The 26,285-nt window shown below is 40.8% G+C and overlaps 1 protein-coding gene across 1 annotated transcript in view; it reads right to left on the bottom strand.

Moving 5' to 3' along the window:
- ryr3 (ryanodine receptor 3) overlaps positions 1-26,285 on the bottom strand; it is a 95,393-nt gene that overhangs the window by 60,464 nt on the left and 8,644 nt on the right. Inside the window, exons 2-15 of the mRNA XM_061705160.1 lie at positions 23,574-23,693; positions 19,193-19,297; positions 17,336-17,368; positions 15,278-15,292; positions 14,851-14,925; positions 14,248-14,326; positions 13,889-14,001; positions 9,147-9,246; positions 8,405-8,498; positions 7,199-7,273; positions 5,847-6,003; positions 4,268-4,432; positions 2,324-2,445; positions 658-838 (exon numbers count right to left, since the gene is read on the bottom strand). Of these exons, the coding sequence (XP_061561144.1) occupies positions 658-838; positions 2,324-2,445; positions 4,268-4,432; positions 5,847-6,003; positions 7,199-7,273; positions 8,405-8,498; positions 9,147-9,246; positions 13,889-14,001; positions 14,248-14,326; positions 14,851-14,925; positions 15,278-15,292; positions 17,336-17,368; positions 19,193-19,297; positions 23,574-23,693 (1,434 nt within the window). The remainder of the gene's footprint in view (positions 1-657; positions 839-2,323; positions 2,446-4,267; positions 4,433-5,846; positions 6,004-7,198; positions 7,274-8,404; positions 8,499-9,146; positions 9,247-13,888; positions 14,002-14,247; positions 14,327-14,850; positions 14,926-15,277; positions 15,293-17,335; positions 17,369-19,192; positions 19,298-23,573; positions 23,694-26,285) is intronic.

Below are 26,285 nucleotides of genomic sequence, written 5' to 3'. Positions count from 1 at the left end.
TACTTATTTATTTTTCTGATGACTTTTACTTTTACGCCTTACATTTGAAAACACACATCTGTAGCTTCTATTTCTTATGCTGTCACAAAAAGGCTCCTTACATATTTCAACCTGCACGGATGACGACACGACGTTAAAAGTAAATAAATAAATAGAGGGGCAAAGTCAACTGTAGTTGAGTTTTACTGATCTAAAAAGACATTTTTGATCTTGTCAGCTACAAGACCAAAGTCAGCTGAAATAGGAAATCGATGGATACATTTGTATTTAAGTACATTTCAGTCTGTACATTTTACGAATAATTAAGTAAGGGAGTTGAATCATAAATTCTACTTTTACCAGAGTATCTATACGGTACTTCTTCTTAAGTACAGAGTGAAAGTACTTTTACTTTTACCTCTACGCACATCTGATGAGCGCTAATAAAATGGACACTGCCAGTTAGGTATTAATTAAACAAAATTGTAATTACTGTGGGTTGGAGCAGTATAGAACTACAGTGAGAACAGTATATAGTATATATAGCAGTATTTTGCTTGAAGGTGAATTAAAAGGTGTGCCTAATGTTATTGCCCTGCAATCACAGCGAAGAGAGAGACATTAGCGTTGTACGACGCATTGCGTAATCAAGTCGAGCCCCACTAGGTTCTCCTTCACCTCCTCTTTGAACAGGTCCTGACGTTTGATGAGCGAACGCAGGAGACATTGCTTCTCCTCGTGCTCCAGCTCAGAGTCGGGCTGCTTGAAGTACTGGATCAGGTCATTCAGCGTCTGTAGCACCTCCTCTATGTAGCCGGCCACCTCCGTAGACACAGCTACCGTGGTGCCGTCCAAAGCCCTTTAGAGACGATAGAAGGGTTCAGAAGAAATTTTGTGTCTTTTGTCATGAGTTGTAGCACCTAGGTACGGGGTAGGGATGGGCAACGGGCGGCCAAGTGGGCCGCATGCGGCCCGCACCCGCAATCGGAGTGACCCCTCAATACATTTCTGAAAATTATAAACACGTTTCCTCTACCATACCTGATCACTTTGAAGTTGTAATAACACCATGCGCCACCAGATGGCAGACATTGCTTAGAAGCGCTTCCACTGGGTGTTCTTCATTAGAGAAGAAGAATAGGAAGAAGTTTATATGTTCAACAAATTTAAAGGCAAGCCTATGTACCTGCTTAGAGATGCTGTCAGCCATGAATGATTTTGTGGCGCTGATGAGTCGCACAAGGCAAACGGACGCTCTTTTAAATCGGAGAAGACGGAGGCTTTATCGTATAATTACTGGATACAGCATGATAGCATCTTGCATAACTGGTGAGGCGCCAGGTAACGCTTAGCTTTGCATACAATGGAACTGACCAGGAGGTTACTGTATTGCATGCAGCCCACTGTCAGGTTTTGATGAAAACAAAGTGCAAAATAAATGTAACCTGACAGTTAAATAAGAGACACATTCAACGCACTATGGGTAACAAACACACATGAACGCTAATGATTAACATTGTTGTTACGGCGAAGGTTCACCATTGCATGGCGTAATGCAGGCTGGGAACCAAGTTAAACAAACACAAGAAGTATATTGAAGCTGTCAAAGGCTGCTGTCGTTGCCGCTCTCAAATCAAAAGTACACAAAACAGCAATGTTTTTCTTCACAACAACTGTTGACAGTTCATTTATAGTGCATGAGGAACAAATGAAATTTGTGTCCTCCAAAATCATGGACATATATAATGCCTTTAATAGTGTTGCTAATGCGTATGGTGGCTTAGACAAGTGGAAGGATAGGGGAGACCCACCAGAGCTCCTTCAACAAAGCCGAGGAATTGCCATATACAAAGTGAGTAGGCCTAATGATTTGGGGACTTTGAATGTCATGCAGGACAAATGCAGTATAACATAAAAATTTTGAATGACTTGATATTTGCGGTGAAAAAATGCACAAAATGAGTTCTTGTACTTAATGTCCGTTTGCTGTTCAGCATTTAATTTTTTTTGCCATCTTTGAATGGTAATTTTTATGTAAGAGAGTCCTTTGCACTGGGAAAAAAAATCAGAGTATGTGGTTATTTTTTTTGTTTGCTTCAAACCCTTTGTTGTTGAAGTGTAGATCTTTCATGCAAGTATTTGAGCAGGAAATATATTAAGATACTGTAATGTACATTGGTCCAAGAAAAAAACTGACATGCAGATATTTTGTCATTATTTAAAATTGAATTTCTGTCATACATTTGGTTCGGTTAACAAAAATTGTGGTGCCCTCAATCATTTAAGTTGCTCATCCCTGACCGAGGTGCTCCAACTCCCAGAAAGCTACGTCGTTAGTCCTTACTTGATGAAGTTGGTGAAGAGGAACGTTGTATTGCGGATGTTGCGAGCAGCTTGAGACTCCTCATGCTGACAGCGCTGAAGAGTCAGGCCGTCATCCATGTGGCCTTCAGAATGCAGGCAGGCCTATGTTAGGAAACATAGTATTTAGACCACAGGTGTCAAACTCAAGGCCCAACACATTATTTTATCTGCCCCGTTAAAGCAAACGATGTGTTTGGAGTTCATGTTACTTGCTAAAATCGGTCTCAAAATTGCTTTTCATCTTCACTTTTAACAATGCTGATACATTGCAAGTATTGCTTTGTTAACACTTGCTGTTACAGCTTTTTTTGCATGCCATTTAAATGGGTGTCTTAAGTGTTTCATAATAGGCATACTAGCAAAAACTATTAAAAATAAAATCACATATACTGTATATGCGGCACGTTGGCCAGCTGGTTAGAGCGTCAGCCTCACAGTTCTGAGGACCCGGGTTCAATCCCCGGCCCCGCCTGTGTGGAGTTTGCATGTTCTCCCCGTGCCTGCGTGGGTTTTCTCCGGGCACTCCGGTTTCCTCCCACATCCCAAAAACATTCATTAATTGGAGACTCTAAATTGCCCGTAGGCGTGACTGTGAGTGCGGATGGTTGTTTGTTTGTATGTGCCCTGCGATTGGCTGGCAACCAGTTCAGGGTGTACCCCGCCTCCTGCCCGATGACAGCTGGGATAGGCTCCAGCACGCCCGCGACCCTAGTGAGGAGAAGCGGCTCAGAAAATGGATGGATATACTGTATATCAGCAGCCCATGTTAGACATATGTTTTCACTAATCACCAAGTCTAATCTACAGCCACTTTTGCATGCCATAGTAAGTATACATTGATAGAATTAGAGCACTATATTATTCGCAGTTGTCAGGCCTTCGGGGAGGTATGCATTCTCTGGATGCCCATCTTTGTGGGTGGGGCTCTTAGTTGACTCACTGTAATCAAACACTAAAATCAAGAAGGGTAGGTTGGTGTAAATTGATCGTGGTTTCCCTAATCCCCCACGGCCCACCATGTCAGGCGCCTTGCATGGTGCCAAGGCTTCAGGGACTGCCACGCAACAGCATAGGGAGATGTTTGATGTTCCTGGGTGAGTGCCCAGTGGTGACCAGCATTCCTCGTGTCACACTAACAAACTCTGGAAAACTGTGGAGCCTTTTATAACATTTTAGCTAAGCTGCTGTCTCACGTCAGCCGAGAGTCTTGCACAGAATATAATTTGGGATGTACAGTAACACATTAGGTTGATAGGGTGGATATGTTTCAATGTGCACATGGGCATTAAAACTGGGAGCATTGAAATTTGATAGTAAAGTAAGATGTAATATGAGCCTACTATCACCATAGTAATATGATACTGTTCAAAAGGGTAGTCCAGTTGTACAGTGGAACCTCTAAGGTTGAATGTATTTTATTCTGAGAAGTTGGTCCATCTCCAGCTTGATCGTATTTGGAAAAGAAAAGAAAATCCCAGAGGAAATAGAATAATAATAATTAATAAGAAGAAAATCATCTGTTCCATCGTGATCCTACGACTTTGAACAGTACAGGTTTTTTTTTTTAAATCTTAAAATTCCCAAAAGTTAAAAAAAATATGTTAACCACTCTTAATATCAATAGGAAACTCTATCTTAATGACCAATGCTACTCGGAAGGTAATTTGCATCGCAGATCCTAAATGTAAAAGAAGTTCACTACAGTAAAATGTTAAAACTGCAAAACAATGAATTCATCAAAACTTTAATAACAAGTGAAGCATATCTTTTGAAGATTTTGGTCGAATACCAGTTGGACTACCTAAAAGGCATTGGAGGTTCCATCGTATGTAACTTGAAAATAAATTATAGGCTGGTCTTGCAAGAAGAGTTTTATAAAGTTTATAATTTGGTGTGGTGAAAACCCAGTGTGACGTGTGTTTACCCTTCTTTTCACGGGTCCAAGACGAGACGATTTGGCATCAGGCGCTTGGTAAGACAGCCACAGTCCAGTTGTCACATGCATGACGAAGCAGACAGAATCGCCATATTTGATCTCTGGCACACCCATGCCGTCAACGTCTCTCTTTGGGCCCGACTCCCCCTTTTCCTGTTTAAATATATATGAGAAAGCAGTAAATAGTATTGTATACACACACATTGGACACATTAAAACCAATGCTGAACACAGAAAGACACTGACTGACCTTTTGAGGTTCAGCAACTCTATGTTACGAAGTAAAACGCAAAAGTCTGAACTTCATTGACCTTTTTTTTTCATTTAAATTGGACTTTGTTATGTGATTTGATCTCAAGGTTATAACTAGAAGGCCAACTTTATTTTACAATTGCATGGGCCCCTGAGCAAGGGCAAAAAAAGGAGTATGGGAAAAGCACAATAAAGAAATAAAGAGCCCAACATCCATAATCTTGCTGACTTACTTGCATATAGATATTTTTTTATTATTCTAATGTGGATTCTTATTTAGATTAGGAGTGGATTTGTCCTGACCCACTAATGGTAAAAGGCTGTAAGTCAGCCAATTACCATTAGACAAGTGTTGTCTGCTCAGCAGTTATAAGGACAGAAAGAAAAAAAAGATGGCAGTTGATGAGCTCATTAGGAGATTACAGAATCTCTTAAGAAGTCTTTAATGAAGTCTGCGGAAGATATTTAGATTCACTCCAGTCAGTAGACCAAAATAGGATGCATATTTCTCTCCAAACGATGACTATAATATTCTCGAAGAAAAAAAGAATGGGCCTTTAGCAGCTTTCAATACACTTAAAATTTGGATAGGCTTATGAAAAAAATAAATGATAGTATTTTTAGGAAGCAATGGCTTGTCACTGGGGTGGTACCTACAAAGGTACTACTTTTGTAACCTCAACATTTTTGGGGGGGTTCTGGAAAAGGTACAAACTTTTACTTTAGAGTCCAATAATTAGCTCTATAGGGACCAGGTGTATAAAAACAAAGTTGGACTCTGACTGCACCACTGTTCTTTTTGTCAGTGTATCTGCAGGCTTTCAGAAGTCACAGTTAAGACTTTTTAGAATTTTTTTTTTTTCCAGCCACTTTGATCAAAATGAAGACTCCTCATTCATTTTGGAAACTCAAATTTAAGACAGTTTAAGGTTCCGTTTAAGGCTCCGTGGACACCCTTTGTAAAGTCACAGTCGACATCAATGGACCTCAGAAGTGAAAATGGTTAGTTTAGTGTGCTTAACAGCTTTTGACAATGGAAAGACATTGCAGAAATTGGGATTTGGTCCACAGGGTTCATTATAACTGCGGTAACTGCACCTTTTCCAGGACTAAAAATGTGGATATGCAATGTATAGAGCATGTTTCTTAGCCATGGAAAGTGTCGAGGGCACAAAAAGCCATATCTTTGTCTCACAAGCAGTGCCACTCCTAAAGGTACAATGACGACACTGGGCTTTGCAAACACTTAACAACTCTCAGGTTCTATAAAGTGATGTCTAAATTGTACAAATGTGGTAAGTGACTGAGCACTGACCTTGGAGGGTCTGAAGCAGAAGGAGGCGGCAGTGGTGTCGGACCTCTCCCTGTCCTGTAGGATCAGTCCCCGGTCCTCAGTCAGGGCCAGGTAATGGCCGGTGGAGAGGTGGCGTAGTCGGAAGGCCTGACCCCAGCGAATGTGGCTTCCGCTCCAGCTGAAGGCACCACGCATCACAAGCTTTTATATTTTCAGAATAAATTAATACTAGACCAGCAGCTTACTGTATCTCAGAATCAGAATAAGAATCATCTTTATTTGCCAAGTATGTCCAAAAAACACACAAGGAATTTGTCTCCAGCAGTTGGAGTCGCTCTTGAGCAATAAAGGGTTGCTCGGTATCTAGTAATGCCGGTGCAATGTTTTTTTTTTTGGACAATTGTGAAAAAAGATGCAGAGTCCTCTAGCACTTAGAGCAGTTAGAAAGACTAATATTGCAATAGTCCGCTGCAATGACCATTGTGCAAAAGGCGCTGAGAGTAGTGCGATAATCTGGTACAATGTTGATTGTGCAAATGTTGCAGATACTCCTCAATCAGTGTACAAATGGAGCAGATGCTACTCTGGCATGACTGGTGCGGCAAGCTATTCCAGCACTTGCATTTACAATAGCTCAAGGCAGTGCTGCGTTAACTGTAGAAATCCCTTCTAATTGAAGAATGCACAGGGTAACAGAACAAACTCTGACAGACAACCCCAGTGAGAATCGCCAGATGTGATCAGAGGCAAATTGCGTGGGTGGACAGATCAAGGAAGAGGTGAAAAGAGAGAGGGGGAGAAGATTGAAAGAGATGTCAACAGGGTCCTCTGAAGGAGCAATAATTGGTAGTGACAGCTCAGAGGAAAAAGTAAAGTATATATCTCTCTCTCTCTCTTTCTATATATATATCCATCCATCCATTTTCTGAGCCGCTTCTCCGCACTAGGGTCGCAGGCGTGCTGGAGCCTATCCCATCGGGCAGGTGGCGGGGTACACCCTGAACTGGTTGCCAGCCAATCGCAGGGCACATACAAGCAAACAACCATTTGCACTCACATTCACACCTACGGGCAATTTAGAGTCGTCAATTAACCTACCATGCATGTTTTTTTTGGGATGTGGGAGGAAACCAGAGTGCCTGGAGAAAACCCACGCAGGCACGGGGAGAACATGCAAACTCCACACAGGCGGGGCCGGGGACCGAACCCCGGTCCTCAGAACTGCAAGGCAGACACTCCAACCAGTCGTGCCGCCGACAAGAAACCAACTCTTGAAATTTCGGAGATGTTTTTATTGTGTGGGTGTGATGTTAGTCACGCTGATTGTGTGCATGCCTACAGTATGTAGTCACGTATTGGGAAGTTCAACCCACCTGATCCTCAGAGGCTCCAGTCTCCACAGGGAGCGGGCTTTTGACACTCCCTTACCGGCCTCGTAGTTGACTATCCTGGAAGCACATAGAAGTTCCATTATTATGTCGCAGTGGCAATTCAATGACACACTTCTCAAGAATCTGACATGAAAATAAAATAGATTAAAAGCAATTTACACATTCTTGGGGGATTAATGATGGTGGCGTTTCCAAATGTGTGCATGAGGTCTGTTTTTCTTTTATTAATTTTTTTACGTAAAGTTCAATATCATGCAAAAGCTTAATGTAATAATTTGGCCTTAAGGTAATGGCTGCAACATACAGTAGTTTAATTAAGATATTGAGATATTTATTGTAAAACGCACTTCACGGGTAGCCTTCGGAGCCAACTGCAGAAATGCTCACGACCCACAGCGGACATAGTTAGCATGTCTGATTAGTCGAATAGATAAATGGTAAATAGCATTAGAAAACACAGTAAAAAACAAAAATCTTCATATTAATCAATCTCACGACTTGCTGTTAATTAACATTTTATTACTTTTTTTGAGTAAGGCAAAATAAGGACGAATAAAAATCTGCAGAATCTACCTCCACTGGTGAGTGCAGTACATTCCAGCAGTTATTACAACACCAAAAGTGAAATTGAATCAGGCAATATTTTTTTAACCTGTAACATTTCACTGTATAATTAGTCTTTTTTTTTTTTTTTAAACTTGTATCTTCTTCCACCTTAACATATAGTGTACTTTCTGCTCAGCCTTGTCTTTATTTATCTGTGTATTGTCTCTGTTTGTTTTGTTTTGATATGGATTCTGAATTTAAAGTCTGCACTCGGGTACATGTGTACAAATGGCAAAATAATGGGCAAATCTAGGTTGCCGAGTAGTAAAAATGCCTCTCTCAGGTAGCTTTCTGGCCATCAGTGTAGAGAAGGGCTAATAGTAAAATAGTAGCTACATAATATGAGAAGAGTGTATCACCCTCATTGATCACTTATGTATTATCATCCTGTAATTTTCATGTCTTGTGACAGCCACAAAGCTACGTCACATTACAGAAACCGATCCCATTCATCTTGTTCGATTGCCCACTTAGCAGTTTTGGTTGGTCAGGGATTTCTCATTAGTCTTACACAAAAGCACTTAAAAAAAAATCTAATCTTGTACAGACAATTTGGGACTGTACTAAAATGGACCACAATACCGCTGCTCCTCCTCACTCCTTTCTGCTCCAGGGATGGTCAAACTCTCATCATGGCCACGACAGAGACGCATCACATGACCACCAACCAAGTACCCTAACGAAACAAAGGAAAATTGAGACTCCTGATATTGATATTAGGGATATATAGAACAGGGTGTTCTAAAAAAAATAAAATTGAGATCATTCCGTAGTCTCACAACATAGCCAATTCTCGCTTACATGAGCTCAAATTTTAACGAGATGCGTAAAACCGAACTAAATTTAATGGTAAACTCAAGTTTAAATTTTAGTTTAGTTTAATATTTTACTTTTTCTTTTTTTTCATGGTGACAAATGACTTTCATTTGCACTGAGAAGGCATTTTGTTTTTTGAAGCAATTTAATACAACTACACCAATTGGAAAGCCCATATGGGCATTGCACACAAAAAAAGAAAATCAAAGAGGAAGGCAAAAAGGTGTCGTGTCCCAAGTGATGCAATATCGAGCATTTGTAAAGCTGAGTGAAAGTGGTTACAAAAACTGTTTGAATTAAAGAAATAGTTAAAGGAAACTAAATATGTTCTTGGAATTTTTTGTCAATATTTAAATTTTCAACATGAAGCCTTTTTAATTGTATGCCTCAGACATGTACTCAATATTCATATTTTAAATTATGTAATTTTTTGGAGGGAACACCCTGTAGATATAGTCAAGGAATCATAGAACAATATCATTATATAAAGATATGTAGGTAAACTTGCCTACAGCCATGTTGCTGGAGGAGCAGGTTGGCTGGACGTTCCACAGGGTTTGCATGAACGACGCATCCACCTGGATGTTGCCATTGGAGATGGAGAGGTGCTGCAAGAAGAGAAGCCACAGTGTTTAAAACAGAATGGCCCAGCATAAAATAGTAACATTGACAGTAGGGAAGCAAAGACAAGCACAAAGAATCAGCAAACACCCCTCAGAGGATATCCCAGTGCTGGGATTTGAAAAGATATTACAGCAACCTCTGCATCCATCAACAAGTGCTGCCAAACAGTGTTAGAGGGCTGCTGGCTAAAAAGAACCAGTGCATCATCAGCGCTTCGTGGAGTAGCAATGCCTTAACAATAACTCCTTCCCCCAGACGTACTTGGAGTTGCTCCAGTCTCCCTATGGGCAGGATTTACAAGTTTGTGGATGCTCAACAAAATGTGAACATGCTAAACAATGACTTCCATTTTCCCCTGAAGAAAAATTGAGTGCGTTCTCTAAGGCAGTGGCGGGTAAACGTTTGTGCTCAAGGGCCAAATTTGATTTTTAAAAACAGGCACATAAACCAGGTCATTTGGAGATGAGATATATATATATATATATATATATATATATATATATATACACACAACAAACACATACACACACACACGTACACACATCAATATATGGATTCATTTTTTTCAAATTGTAAATTGTAAAATGATGTCACTAATATTTTTGTATTTTACGTAAATTGGTTTATTGTAATTAATTCATGCTCATTTTTGGTAGGATTATTAATTAATTGAATTATTATGAATTAATATGTTACTTAAAACCATTTATTTTGATAAGATTTTTACTACACAATTTAGAACAAATCCAATAACAAATGATAGTATATCATGAGAAAAATAAATAATAAATAAATAAACTATGAAGCCTTGGCCAGATGAAAGAATGGAGTGGGACACTTGTGGCCCACGGGCTATACGTTAACCACCACTGCTCTAAGTTTAAAGGGGCATTTTATGGTTAAAAAACACACACACACACACCTTTTGTCATATTTATTAAAACTGTCAATATAAACCTGACAGTAGGACATTGGGGAAATAATCTGTGAAAAAATGATGCCTATCTGTCCAAATCGTGGACCTCGAATTGGATTTTTAAGAAACCGCCGAGGAAAGACAACCAAACAGAGACAGAAGGTTTGGCTGACGGGGTGTCAATCATTTGTCGTGCACTCATGGGCACATCCCCGCAGCCTCTTGCTGACTTGTTTCTTTGGGCTTCAGGAGCTTTGCTGAAACTATCCACAATATCCACCTCCGGTTAGCAACAAGGAAGGAATTGGATAGATGCCAACACACTCAAAAAAAAAAGGTGAAAATAGGAGTGTTACAGAGGTGGAGCTGTCAGGCAGCTGAGAGGATTCTGACCCGAGGCAGAATTAGCCACATTGAGTTGAAACTTTATCACCTCTTTCCGATTTTTCATTACACATTAAGAAACATAAAACTTGAAAAACATGTTACCCTTTTTGCCTTCCTCTTTGAATTACTTGTGCGCAGCGATAACTACAAGCTGTTGACATAATGGTTTGAACCCAAAATATAGATATAAATATATATTGGTTTGAACCCGAATATAGATATATTTTTCTTTTCTTTTCCTTTTTTAAATCGCTGGCATCTTGGGACAAAAGTTAAACATGAATATCATTTACTTATACAAATATCATCAGATATGGTCATCTTTGGTTGTTCTTAAAGACATCTTGTGTAAAACAACGAGACACTGTAGATGTTTAATTTGCTACAGGTGCTTTATCCCAGTCTCCTGCCGTAGGGCTCCGCCATTGACCTGAACTGCAAGGAAGTGCCTCATCGTGTTTTGCCAAATGTGGAACCCCTATTAAATTACAAAGCAATGAAGTATAGCTTGTTTGGCTGTATCAAATTTACAATAAACTTTACACCATTTTCCTACTATCAAGTTTTGAATTGATCCATCTTCTTCTTCTTCTTTTCCTTTCGGCTTGTCCCGTTAGGGGTCGCCACAGCGCGTCATCCTTTTCCATGTAAGCCTATTTCCTGCATCCTCCTCTCGAACACCAACTGCCATCATGTCTTCCCTCACGACATCCATCAACCTTCTCTTTGGTCTTCCTCGAGCTCTCTTGCCTGGCAGCTCCATCCTCATCATCCTTCTTCCAATATACTCACTATTTCTCCTCTGGACGTGTCCAAACCATTGAAGTCTGCGCTCTCTAACTTTGTCTCCAAAACATCGAACCTTGGCTGTCCCTCTGATGAGCTCATTTCTAATTTTATCCAACGTGGTCACTCCAAGAGGGAACCTCAACATCTTCATTTCCGCCACCTCCAGCTCTGCTTCCTGTTGTCTCTTCAGTGCCACTGTCTCTAATCCGTACATCATGGCTGGCCTCACCACTGTTTTATAAACTTTGCCCTTCATCCTAGCAGAGACTCTTCTGTCACATAACACACCTGACACCTTCCTCCACCCGTTCCAACCTGCTTTGACCCGTTTCTTCACTTCCTGACCACACTCACCATTGCTCTGGACGGTTGACCCCAAGTATTTAAAGTCCTCCACCCTTGCTATCGCTTCTCCCTGTAGCCTCATTCTTCCCCCACCAGCCCTCTCATTCATGCACATATATTCTGTTTTACTTCGGCTAATCTTCATTCCTCTTCTTTCCAGTGCATGCCTCCATCTTTCTAACTGTTCCTCCAGCTGCTCCCTGCTTTCACTGCAGATCACAATGTCATCTGCAAATTCCAGTCTAACCTCATCTGTCAGCCTATCCATCACCACTGCAAAAAGGAAGGGGCTCAGGGCTGATCCCTGATGCAGTCCCACGTCCACCTTAAATTCTTCTGTCACACCTACAGCACAGCTCCCCGCTGTTCTGCTGCCCTCGTACATGTCCTGTATTATTCTAACATACTTCTCTGCCACTCCAGACTTCCGCATGCAGTGCCACAGTTCCTCTCTGGGTACTTTGTCATAGGCTTTCTCTAGATCTACAAAGACACAATGTCCATAATCAATCAAATTAACTCCAAGCATGTATGTATTCTTTTATTTAAGATACAAAAGCTTCTGTCCTGCATAGGCTTCACATCGAATGGCGCTCTGATTGCTTTTGCTTTAAATTTCTCAAGTGCCCCATTCCTCGAAAGAAACACTCGAGCCAAATCCTGTGGAGATTTCCCAGCGGAGGACATGCAAGTTTGGACATCTGCCAGCTTTGCATTAAAAGCACATTTGCCCGTCGAAATGGCCACAACAATACACCGCTGCTCGATTTAGTATGCTTGCCACGTCGCCGCACCACCTTTTTCCTATTTGTCTTCCTCTGTTGAGCCTCCAACAATTTTTCTCAGTCTCCCTCTTTTTTACCCAGGGACTAAATTGACGACACAACAACATTAAAAGGAAATCTGATTTCTTTTACAGATAAGGAGCTTTTAAGCCCCCCTACACACTCCTTGTCACCCCTTGCTTGTGTAGTTAGACAGTGACAGTGAAGCAAAGCAGACAACTACAGCGTAAGCTCCAGACACACAGGCAAATCAATATTTAGTTTAGTTAACTTGCAAGTGATGACAGGGAATATTTAGATCTGAGGGAAAAACAACAGCAAAGCAACTCGTGCGCTCAGAGCTGAAAAAACGTCATGATGGAGAGCAGCTTAAAACTGTTCATGACGCCAGACTCATCTGGGCCAATCAGGTGATATAATCAAGGGGTGTTCACATTTACACAGGTACTTTTTCAAAGCCAAGTACAGTGACACTTTGACTTACAAGTTTAATTTGTTGCATGACCAAGCTTGTAACCCAATTTACCTGCATATCAAATCAATTTGCCCTATTGAAGTGATTTGAAATGCCATTAATCCGTTCCAGCCCTAAAAAAAAAAAAAAATCCTCATAAAAGAAAATGTCATGAAATAAACTGGCTGTATAAAGTGTAAGTAAGCCAAACACACACACAATCTAAAATGTGTGTTTTGACGTGGCCTAGTCTGTGTTGTCAGCAGCCCCGACTGCAGTTCCAGTTGGCCATGCATTTATCACGCGATTAGTTCAGTGTTAGCGTCTTCTCCATGCTCCCTGTGAGTGTTTTCATTTTGTATTTGCGTGACAGTTTGCCCTGGTCAATAAACGACTGAAAGTGAATCTTTGAATGCCACTCTCCTTTTTTTTTTTTTTTTTTTTTTTCACACTTCACTCAAGCATGGGCATATTTAAAGCTGCCTTGTAATTCAAATTTTGGCTCGCAACACTCGTAAGTCAAGGTACCACTGTACCGTATAGTTAAACAATGAATGCGTAAAACAAAGCTTTCAACGTAGCTGGACTATATGACAAGGTTAATTGAGGTCATTTACAGAGAGAAGAAATCAGAAAAATTGACCCTCGAACGTCCCTGGGGTCACACAATTCAGAATTATATCAAAATCTTCGGGAAAAGTACAACTTGACAACAAGTTGTATGTCGGCACTTGTGCAATAGCTCAATTCAGCAGCATCAAGGGATGTTTGCTTTGCAGTGTGCTTTTTCTTTGGCTTTTTGCGAAACTTATTTCAAAAGAAAGAGTAAGCTCGAGGGGTCAATAAGAGAAGAACAAAACATGTCAAAAGTAACGTGAAGCAATGGATGGAGATACAGCATTCGTGGACATTGCACCAGTACAATGGAGAACCCGAGTGAGTTAACTGACCAAGTAGCGTTCTGTTGACACGCTGACGAGAATCAGATCATCTCCGATGCGGACCTTCTCTCCTTCTGACCTCTGCTTGGAGGCAGGGTGGATGGTCCACCAACAGGCCTCTCCTGTTCACGCAAACAAGCTTCCATTAGCAATTACGAGCCGTTGGAATGTACGACAGCTGATAAATGTGACGCCCTGGTGGCCGACGCGCGTTTGGGTCAACTTTCTATTTTAGGGAGCGTTAAAAATAACCATCATTTGAGGAAGCTGTTGTGTTCATATATTGTGTCAAGGTTGCCGTTAAGGTCAAACTTAACCGGCTAAGCAAGAGCAGTAAAAGAGAAAATAAAGAGGCAGTTATACTGTACCTATTGAATCAACTTGTAGTCCGACATCAAATGACAACTTGTCTGTCAGAGACCTTGACGTCTTCAAACAGGTCAGGTACTAAGACAAAACCAATTGAAAATATAAATTACAGTATGTCTGTGTTTTGCATTGTATATTTACATAATATGACAAGACTCAATACACGCATTCAAAATATATCCCTTTACAAGTATAATAATGCTGTATATGACAAGAACACAGATTCATTTATAATGTTCTTATCTTTGTGGTTTCATTTGCAGCGGAGAACAGCACTGCATCATACTGAGAGCTAATTTTATGAAGTTTCATTTTTGGGGGGAACATTATTGGAAACACCTCTCAGTATGATGCGGTGCTATTCTAAATGACGGCAAAATACAACCACAAAAATAAAATAATGTCAAATTATTTGATTGACTGGTGTATTTCAATGCATCTGACATTACCTGAATTTGGTGTTTGACAATTACGTCGCACCAGTTGAAAAATACAGGGATACAATTAACTTTTTGAATGATACAGCTTTCCATTGGAAGGTGTACCTAATGGAGTGTTTGCTACGATTTCACATTGTGCTATTGAATTCCGTTGCTACTCACCATGCCACTGAAGGAGTGGCGCAGGAGGATGGCGTGACCATAGAGCAGGGTCCGATGTCCGCCCCCCTGGCCCGCCTGCCAGGAAATAAAAGTGCTGGATTATCTCCATCCTGGTTTTTCCAACCTCTAAATACAATCATGCTTGTTCTATAACGTCCATTTCTCAAACTAACTGAACGGCAGCTGAATGAGCAACAAAAAAGTATGATTATCATTATTTAAGTGCAAGCAGATTAGGCAAAAAAAACAAAAACATGATGAACTATTCGTCAAACAACCACCCAACACAAACAAACAAATACAGTATTGAGCTATCCTACAATAGACACAACATAACATAGTGGAAATTGACATTTGCCAAAAAAGAATGAAAAGATGAGCCTTTTTTCCATCACCACTGGGGTTAAATAATTTTATTTCGGCTTACCTTTTTAATCAACCTCTAGTGGCACGAGGGGGGAAAAAATAAAATATACTGTTAAGAAGTCATTTTTGTTTATATTCAGAAAAAAAATAATCCAATGAACATTGGACAACAACAACACGGACAATTCTCACTACGTTACCACTCCTTTTTTGTTTATATTTATAGAGTTGTTGTTGTTTTTTGTTTTTGGGGGGGGGGGGGGGGCTAACAAAAAGAGACCCAAACAGACAGCAGCAAATTGTGTTTAGGCAACCAAATATTTGACAAACCCAATCATGAGGCTTTCATCAAATTAAAAACTTGAAGAGTATACGGCAACAGCTGGGAGTGAAGGAGGCGGGGGATGCACAGCAAGCCAGCCTGTATTTCGAGCTTGTTGTGCGGACACATCATTGCCAAGAATGGTGACCTTTGCTTGGGTGACCCTCTCGGTGTACTGTATCCTATACAGCTTGGTACCCAGCTGGGCTGTGTATGTGCTTTAGAAGAGGAGGTGAGGTGTAAGTCGCATCTTCAAGGAATGATTGTTTCTCAAGTCTGAATTTGCTGAGAGTTCAAGCGTCGAGCAAATTCAAGTTTCAGTCGCGCGGAGTTTTCCTTAATTGGTTTCTTTTACAGCAAAACGGAAACTGCATGCAATTACTTTACTCCAACTTCAGCTATTTTTCTGTGATTGAATCCCATCTTCAAAAAACACCAAGGGATCAGATGTATGACCATGCAAGTCAAAAGAAAAAGAAAAATGTAATCCTCTCTGCATTATCTTCAAGACTGACACTGTAGATTGTTATGTTAATGGCCATGTTTTGACATATCAAATTTGTGCATACTGTATACACCAAATTTATTTATTTATCTCAAATCAACTTCATGAGTGAAGTAAGTCTTACTGATATAGCAATAACGTATGTATACAGTAAATGATTGCACTAATACTAAACCTTTTCGTTTCCATTTTTTTCGCCCAAAACCTAACCTGCAGAACTGTACCTTTACCTCAGTAAAACTAAGTACACCAAATGGCCGGAGAATGGAGATTTGCTGGTGTGATTCTCATATCCTAAAAATGTACTGTACTTGCCAGCTTTATGCAGTAAATGCTGATTTGACTTCAGGTGACATTACAGTGGATCGCTTGCAGCAGCACCAAGAAATGTTCCACAGTGTCTCCCTGTTTGAATTCCAGCCTATACTTAGGGATCTGCTACATGCTTTGTTCCATAAAACTGCAGAATTTCCAATGCAGTGAGGCACTGAGTAAAATAAAGTCTCCCTATATTGCATTTTCACTTTGAAACCTTTGTTTAATCCTTGTATTGTCCCGTATTTCAATATAAAATTGTTACTATTGCAACTGTACGTCTGCAATAACAAACACAATTGTCATTGTAGACGTACAGAAGAAGAGTGCCATTAGTACAGCCGACTATAGAGAGTTAAGTACACTATAGTTTAATGGTCACAGATCATGTGACATGGACTCATCTTACACAGTAAACAAATGTGAAGGACGCTATTTGTATGCGGACTTGCAAATACTTGCAAGACTCAGAGAAAAGCCGAGTTACAAGCCACAAACTACACTACATAACACTAGAGGCCTCATTCCTAAAGCGTTATCTACTCATTTTAATTCAAAGTTCTTGTACATAAAGTGAACCTCAAGACCAAGGCAAAACGTTGGATGTATGCAGCAGCCTCAGAGGATATCCGCCTCAAGTTAAAAGTCACAGTTCCAAGACATCTATGACAAGCTAATTCATTGTCTCTGGACTGACTGGGTCAAACACAAAACTGAAAGCTATGCTGTGGCTTTACAACATTTACAACCCAGGGAAAGCCCGAACACACACACACCAAGTGTGCTTTAGTTTTTGGTAAAGACACCAAAACAATTCCATATTAGCTGCTGTTAAGTATCTCACTGAAATAGGTGCCTGTCGTGTGGTTATAAAATAAATGTCACACATGCCAAAACTACAATGTTTAGACATAGGCTTCACATCCATTGGCTTGTTGGTCGGTACATCTCTCATACACACAGGTGGAAAAACAAACCGATGAACCTCCCCATTTTTCATGGTCGCTACTCTCGTGTCATACAAGCAAAAACACTGAGTGAGTACGAAAACCCAACAACAGCAATAAAGGCACAAATGGCGCATAATTGTGGAAAGGAGTAAGAGATGGGATTTATTAGGCTCACTAGCAGAGTTTGTAGTCCAGCCAACATCGTGTTCTCTTGCCAAAAGGAGAGCTGCCAGCACTGAGGCGGGTATCCAGCAACCCAGGCCAATAACAATGCAACAAGGGTAAACAAAAATAAGATAATAAGGGCTGTTGTGCATGGAAGTTCCGTTGAGGCCTGACTCACCCGGGACAGACGTTTTGAGTTTATCTCACTGCAACTGTGCTGCACAATGATCCATGCAAGTGTTGTTTTCAGCTTTTCGAGATTCTTGGATAACTCGGGTCTGGTCCTATAGTAGCAGCTTATAATGACAATCATAAATGGGGCACACCGACCATGTGTATCCAGGAGAGAAGTTATTCATTATAACTCACTTGTTAATTATAATGTAAGGACAAAATTGCTTTAGAATCTGCTCTCAGATCAAATGACAGACAAAATGTTGCTGTTGGAGCTTAGCAGCGTGACTTGGTATGAGAATGTGACGGCTTTACAAACCAAAGAAGCCCACCAGAGGAATGATTTTACCGTGAATAGGAAGCCCGTCTCGCTTCCCAGTATCTCGCCTTCTCAATAGACGACTTAATAAACATGCCAAGTGAGCTGGACAGCAGCCGATAAGAAAAGAGCCAACTCTGCTTTGTATAAATTCAGAGCTGTGATTACCGATGCTGCAGAGCACTCACTGATCATTTCCGCTCCTGAACCAAAATGGCCTTTCATTGTCATTGACTTCAGATATATACGTTCCCAATATATGGGAACGTGGTCCAGAAAATGAAAAGTGACAGCCTTCCTCGGAATTCAGATACAGTCCTTAATTGTGTTAAAGCACTCCATAGGGGACTAATCATCTATATGTACTGAGCCTTTGGAAAATGACTGATAAATTCATTTACTATTCAGGTGATGTCCATCCTTTATCAATCACTTTTTTAAGTCAAAATTGAGAATTGCTTCATACTGTATAATACACAATTATTTCCTTCTTAACCATGCTTTTTACGTTTGCGTTTTTCCTTGGTTAATTCTGTTTAAAACTAGCAGTAAAAATGATAATAACAAAAATCAGCGGCAATCATACAAAACATCCGCGACAGGAAGTCCGTTACAACCTTAGCAAGTTATACATTTATGTAGTTTCACGGTTACAACCGCCCTTCCCCCCGATGGCACAATGTGGCCCGCAATGAAAACAAGTTTGACACGTGTTTTGAGAAAGTACTCAGATGGTGACACACATTTTTACAGACACACTTTTTAACATGTTTTAAGTCAACGGCTCAAGTTGGAGTTTTGATCAAAATCTCCCAAGCGGTGCTGTAACGGGATCTGACATTTTGGTTTCACTCTGGAAAGTTTGCAGCCTTGAAAAAACATTTTAAACTTTTAATGAAGCGTAGAAGTTCACCCCGGCCTCGGAGCTGGCCTACATCAGATGCACTCAAAAGCGCTCTGTATTTTCAATGTAATACATTCTATGATTCTCTTGTAGCAAAAAATCTTTTTGGAAGGAAGTTAGTTTCATTCACTACTCTGTGCCCCAAAAAAACTGTTTTGTGTGCACCCGTGTACTCTGACTGTCATCCAAATCATGATAATTCATAAAGGCTGATTCATTTTGTGTTTGAAGTTACATCTTTCATCCAAAAGGTTACTGATGCCAAGTTGCCACCCATTCAGGCTTTCTGGATGTTTGCGTGCATGAGACGTACTATACTCACCCCCTCGCTGCTCTGTCCAGTGTTAGCCAGCATCTCCTGCAGTGCTCGCACTGACAGCGACTGCTCCAGTACAAAGTTACAAATGCACAGGTCCGGAGGAACATACTGCAGGATGGAAGCAAGGAAAGCCAGTGGGAGGGAGATGGTGAAGTGGAGGAGACAAAGGGAAAAGAACATTAGCTGAAGAAGCAGGCTGTAGATAAGATTCTGCGAGAAGAAAACAGAAACTTTTCAGAAGTGAAAGCTCTGAAGGTTTGCTTTGAAGAATCTGCTGAAAGAAAAGTATATTTTTTCCAATTGTTATCTTCATCCATCACGATGAACTGAATTGAATGAACACAAACATGCACCAGAGGCCAAATCATTTACTAAATTAAGTCATACAAGACAGAGGGCCCAAGTCTAATTAATAGAACTGCAGAACAAGAAATAGCCCTCGTTAATAAAGTGACGGGCATCCTGGTGTGTTGCCAGCAAGGTGCTGAAAACTATGAAGAGCTCTGTTAAATACACCAATAAACAAGCTTCGCTATACCTTATGAATCATCTGGCTGCAATATATTTCCACAAACACATTTTGACTGTAGATTTTTCTTTCAGTTGTCATCAGTTTTGTCATAGCTATTTATTAGAAAGAATCACTTCTACCCTTCTCAAGCAGAGAGTTCAGACTTGAGATATAGTAATCGTTCTTGTCAAAGCTTTAAAAAATAGTGAAGGATGCAGCTCAACATGAATTATGCTATTTGTATGATCTCTGGAGGAGATCTATCGTTTTTTTCTTGTAGCCAGGCTACAATACAATCAATGTGATTTGAAGGTGATTACCACGATCAAGCATGAAAGTGCAGAGGTTAGATGCGTTGTTTTCATTGCTGTTCATTGGTTAGTGTCTCATTTTGTCATCATTACGCCAAAATACCGATTGCAGATTTCCATTCAGTTTCAGATGGGTGAACAAGCAAGAACCCATTAAATTTGGTTCAGATCCAAACTTTACAAAACCACAAACACATGCCACTTTTGTTAATTTAGTCTCTTTGCCATCTGCATCAAGATGGAACCGTTCCCTCTGCCCCAGAATTAAAAATGTTACAGTCTTGCGTCATCCTCTGTGAACCAGAAGTAGCCTGTTCACATAAGCATGGATGAACAAAAATATGGCTTTCCGTGGTACTTTGTTTTCACATTTGTTGAACCTACTGCCATTCTAGGTTTTTTTAATGTCTTCAAATAATATGTTGCCAATTAAACCCATTTGTTCATCCATTTTCTATAGTGTTTGTCCACAGCAGGTTTGCAGGTGAGCTTAACCCTAACCCACAGGGAACATAGAAAAATAACCATTCACACATTCACACCCATGGACAATTTTATAGTCTTCAATTAACCTAACATGCATGTTTTTGGAATGTGGGCGAAAGCCATAGAAAAACAAGGCAAGCACAGGGTGAGCATGCTATTGCCACACAAGAGGACCGGAGACGAGATTCTAATCCATGACCCTCTGGACTGTGAGGGAGATGTGCTAACCACTTTTCCAATACACTGTGTGCAAATCCATCCATCCATCCATCCATTTTCTTAGCCGCTTATCCCCACAAGGGTCGTGGGAGTGCTGGAGCCTATCCCAGCCATCATCGTGCAGGAGGCGGGGTACACCCTGAGCTGGTTGCCAGCCAATCGCTGGGCACAAATAAACAAACAACCATTTGCACTCACATTCACACGTTCGGGCAATTTAGACTCTGCAATTAACCTACCATGCATGTTTTTGGAATGTTGGAGGAAACCGGAGTGCCCGGAGAAAACCCACGCAGGCACGGGGAGAACATTCCACCTCCACACAGGCGGCGCCAGGATTTGAACCCCGGTCCTCAGAACTGTGAGGCAGACGCTCTAACCAGTTGCTCACCGTGCCGCCTTGCTTGCAAATTATATGTCTTAAAATTTTTTTTTAAAAACGTCAATAGACTTCAACTATCTTACTGCAAAACTTAGCTCTGCCATTGTGTCCTAAAATTAGACTGATGCACCTGCGGTGTCCAAAGACCTTTTAATACGGACAACTCGCAACCTGCTGCAGAGTTACATTCCTTATGCATTATTCTTACCCTGGTTTCCAATTATTATATTTGGTCCGCGGTCTGGCAAACACAGTGTACAGCTGGGAGCAGCAAAGTGCTCACAGCGACCTTTTAAAGAGCCCATTTGCTCATGATTAGCGGGGATGAAACTGGATAAAATTAGAAAGGGTATAGTGTTTCATTCAAAGAAATCACGGTGTATCTCCTCATGTTCAAAGTTGACAAAAATAATTCCAAACAATTAGATGTTCCTCCCCAATCACGCGCTAGTCTGACACCCACCTTATTTTAATAGCATGAGTAGCCGTGTTTAACGTCATCAACCAACATATTACATAGGGTGTTCCAACAAAATTCAACAATCATTTGAAATATGAACTACGTCCTAGGTAAATTTTATTAAATAGGCTTCATGTTGGAAGATAAAACATCAAAATTCAAACAGGTATAGATTCTACAAGAGACTCTGGCTATGTTATTAGAGTATGAAATGCTGTGACATTTTTTAAAACGCCACATATTTTGCATTCACATTCGCAAGAATCAAATGCGCCATGGTAGAGGCTACTTTGACGTTTTTTGGGTCATTTTTCTACAAGCAGCCTACAAGCAGGCGGCCCAGTTTTCACCAGGCGCCTCAACATTCATCCGCATGACACCCGCGGGTGCCCGAACCATCGTCCTCGTGCAGCAAGGTGTGAGGACGGCTTGTTTGTGACAGATGGCCCGGAGCTCCGCAGGTGTTGCCCTCTCATTCGGAAGCGTGCACTCGTGTTCTCAAACTGAATTTAGGAACTCCGACTGCCAGCAAACCCGCCATCCACTCCAGTGCTCCTGACAATGGGATTTGCTTTGAGTAATACAGCTAAGTGGCCGGCAGGACGGATTATTCTGCTTCTTCGGCTGTAAAGGGCAAAATAATAGGTTTTCAATTAAGCAATTTTAAAGCAATCCTCCTTCATATCAGGACATAATGAAGAACTTGAGCTGCAGTTTGAAGTTTTGTGCATTGTTGCGGCTTAGGTGGCCGCCCTGGCGAGCGAACCAACGACCGCATGATCCACGAGCGCCCCCATGAAACGCTGCCGCTTGCGCCCGAGCCGAGCCCAAGGCGCCGTATCCGAGTACTGAACCTGACCTGCCGCCGTGGAGGTCGTGTGTTTCAACTTGAAACCTCCCAGCAGGACATCTGCTTTAGCTAATTAGCTGTAAGTACGCCATAAAGAACAGTGACATAAATATTTGTGCAGCTTCTTGAGCTGTCACGATGTGTGCTTAAAGGCTAAGAAAGGCGCAACCAGTTATTTCCTCTCAGCAGAAGGCCTGTTGATCACATTTTAGCGCTTGCTTTTTGAGCTGCTATCGTATGACCTCAACCAGCCGCAAATTGCGAGAGGTTGTGTGTAGATTGTCCTTTGTTGGCAGGATTATGCAGAAAATACAAATGATTTCCACAAAATGGTATGACACATGGGCCGATGACAAACCCATAATTTGTCGATACTGTAGAACTTATATCAAGTGTCATCCAGTATGTATAACTTTGCTACTTATACCTCAGTGAATTGTGCTACAATTTGAGCGTTTCCCAACCATTATTGTTCCCACCCACCACAACACCTCACATATCATCAGGTGTGCTTCACATATTTGATCTGAAAATTATTATTCATTTAGCCACCTAGTGACAGACGAAACAATTTAATGCGCTTCCACTAGATGGCAGAAGGTTCAATTAAATTATGTATCCACCTGTTGCTGTTCACACTGACTAATAGTTTGTGTTCAACAAAACAAGCCCAGATTTCACATTGAGTAAGTACTGTAAATTTGTGAGTAAAGTGAGATGAACTTTGAGATTATTTCTAGATAATGTTTTAGTTTTGGGGACATTTTTGTTTGGTGGTATTCTGAGAGATTTTTTTTCATAAATGTATGATAACTGTGGCTTTGCTCAGCCAAGGCACATATTTTATAAGCATAGTCTTTCAGTTGAGAAACATATAATTACATTACAAAGAAGAGGCATTATATTGATGTAATTTGTGGCCTGTCAGTATTTGCTGGAGTTTGTATGTGATTTAGTGTCGAAACATAGCTGCATCTGGTGGGGTGTGATTGTCTTAGTTGCATTCTACAGTATTGTCGGGGTTCATTTGCATGCGGGTGAGCTAGAATGCGCTGAATGTGAAAACTGTTTGCCAGAAACTACAGCAGACCACGGGAAACTGTATCTGTTATCTGACCTCAAAGAAAAGAAAGTTCTTGACAGTGCCTGTTACATTATTCCTCACCTTAGCTTCAGAGGTCGGTTCCAGGTAACATAAGCGGTTCCCAAGTCCCTCAGCGGCCAGGCAAAACTTGCGATGCTCCTTTTGAATGGTGGCCACACTCTGAAGAACCACCTCATCATCCTGCCAGAAGACAGAAGACGTTTGTCAGGACTGAAGATGGAAATACCATTGATGGATTTCAACTACTGCTACAAACATACACCCTGTGAACCTGTTCCTAAAAAAACTAAACTAAACTCGGTACACAAATATTCTCTCCCTGGAGTCTCCACTCATCTTGAATTGGTCTACGGCACAGGTGTCAAACTCAAGGCCCGGGGGCCATATCTCATCATTTTATGTGGCCCGCGAAAGCAAATCATGCAACGTCCATGATTCTTACTTAAGTCTGTACCAACATTTTAAATTGTCATATTTAATAAATAATATTGAGATATTGCAAGCATTCTTTGTTACCAGACCCCTTTTTATAGTAACTTGAACAATAGCTGAGCAAACTATTCTCCTTGACTTCTGATTTCAAAACTAGTTATCCATGAATTTGTTGTGTTGTTGTTGGTTAAGATCTTTGATGATTTGATTTTACTCTATCCCAGGGTGTGAAACTCCTTTTTTTTCGCAGGCCACAGTGTAGTTACAGTTTCCCTCAGAAACTGTGAAACCATATAAATGGTTAATCATCTCATCATATTATTACATATACAACCCCAATTCCAATGAAGTTGGGATATTGTGTTAAATAAAAACAGTATACAGTGATTTGCAAATCATGTTCAACCTATATTTAATTGAATACACTACAAAGACAAGATATTTATTTATTGTTTTTAGCAAATAATCATTAACTTGGAATTTTATGGCTGCAACACGTTCCAAAAAAGCTGGGACAGGTGGGAAAAAAGACTGAGAAAGTTGAGGAATGTTCATGAAACACCTGTTTGGAACATCCCACAGGTGAACAGGCTGATTGGGAACAGGTGGGTGCCATGATTGGGTATAAAAGGAGCTTCCCTGAATTGCTCAGTCATTCACAAGCAAAGATGAGGCGAGGTTCACCTCTTTGTGAACAAGTGCGTGAGAAAATAGTCGAACAGTTTAAGGACAATGTTCCTCAACGTACAATTGCAAGGAATTTAGGGATTTCAGCATCTACGGTCCATAATATCATCAAAAGGTTCAGAGAATCTGGAGAAATCACTCCATGTAAAGCAGTAAGGCCGAAAACCAACATTGAATGCCCGTGACCTTCGATCCCTCAGGCGGCACTGCATCAAAAACCGACATCAATCTGTAAAGGATATCACCACATGGGCTCAGGAACACTTCAGGAAACCAATGTCAGTAAATACAGCTCGGCGCTACATCCGTAACTGCAACTTGAAACTCTACTATGCAAAGCAAAAGCCATTTATCAACAACACCCATAAACGCTGCCGACTTCTCTGGGCCCGAGCTCATCTAAGATGGACTGATGCAAAGTGGAAAAGAGTTCTGTGGTCCGACGAGTCCACATTTCAAATTGTTTTGGGAAATTGTGGACGTCGTGTCCTCCGGGCCAAAGAGGAAAAGAACCATCCGGACCGTTATGGACGCAAAGTTCAAAAGCCAGCATCTGTGATGGTACGGGGCTGTGTTAGTGCCAATGCCATGGGTAACTTGCACATCTGTGATGGCACCATTAATGCTGAAAGGTACATACAGGTTTGGGAGAAACATATGCTGCCATCCAGGCAACGTCTTTTTCATGGACACCCCAGGTTCTTTCAGCAAGACAATGCCAAACCACATTCTGCACGTGTTACAACAGCGTGACTGCCTGCAGTCCAGACCTGTCTCCCATTGAAAATGTGTGGCGCATTACGAAGCGTAAAATGCGACAACGGAGACCCCGGACTGTTGAACAGTTGAAACTGTACATCATGTTGTTAAAAGAAAAGCTGATGTAACACAATGGTAAACATGACCCTGTCCCAGCTTTTTTGCAACATGTTACAACCATAAAATTCTAAGTTAATGATTATTTGCTAAAAACAATAAAAAGTTTATCAGTTTGGACATTAAATATCTTGTCTTTGTTGTATACTCAATTAAATATAGGTTGAACATGATTTGAAAATCATTGTATTCTGTTTTTATTTATGTTTAACACAACGTCCCAACTCCATTGGAATTGGGGTTGTATATGTAATAATACGATGAGATGATTAACCATTTATATGGTTTCACAGTCATACCAGCCCTCTGAGGGAAACTGTAACTACAATGTGGCCCGTGAAAAAAATGAGTTTGACACCCTGGGATAGAGTAAAATCAAATCATCAAAGATCTTAACCAACAACATTTTTCAGCAAAGTACAAACATTACATTTATTAATAGCACCAAAGCTTGGACTGTAAACCTGTTACACAAGTACATCTAACGAAAGAACATCTGTATCTGGCCGTGTGGAGAGGGTTCTATTTGACATCAAATGCACACACTTATTGATTTGTGTGTACATGAGCATGTGTTTGCCAGCGTGCGGTCGAAACAGACAGTTGCCATGGTTCTGGCTCCCACTTCTTCACACACAAAATAATAATTCAGTTGATTTAAATACTGGCTGCAAAGCTCCCGTTAGAAGGTGGGAACTCATGCTTGCAATATTTGAAATGTGTCAACAAGATGCGTGATCCACTTTTTGTTTTTTGCATTGCAAATTGTTCCCTTCC

Source organism: Phycodurus eques, chromosome 18 (genome assembly GCF_024500275.1).
Source record: "Phycodurus eques isolate BA_2022a chromosome 18, UOR_Pequ_1.1, whole genome shotgun sequence".
NCBI classification, from domain to species: Eukaryota; Metazoa; Chordata; class Actinopteri; order Syngnathiformes; family Syngnathidae; genus Phycodurus; species Phycodurus eques.
The sequence above is the reverse complement of the archived record's forward strand: the minus strand, read 5'-3'. Positions and strand labels throughout refer to the sequence as shown.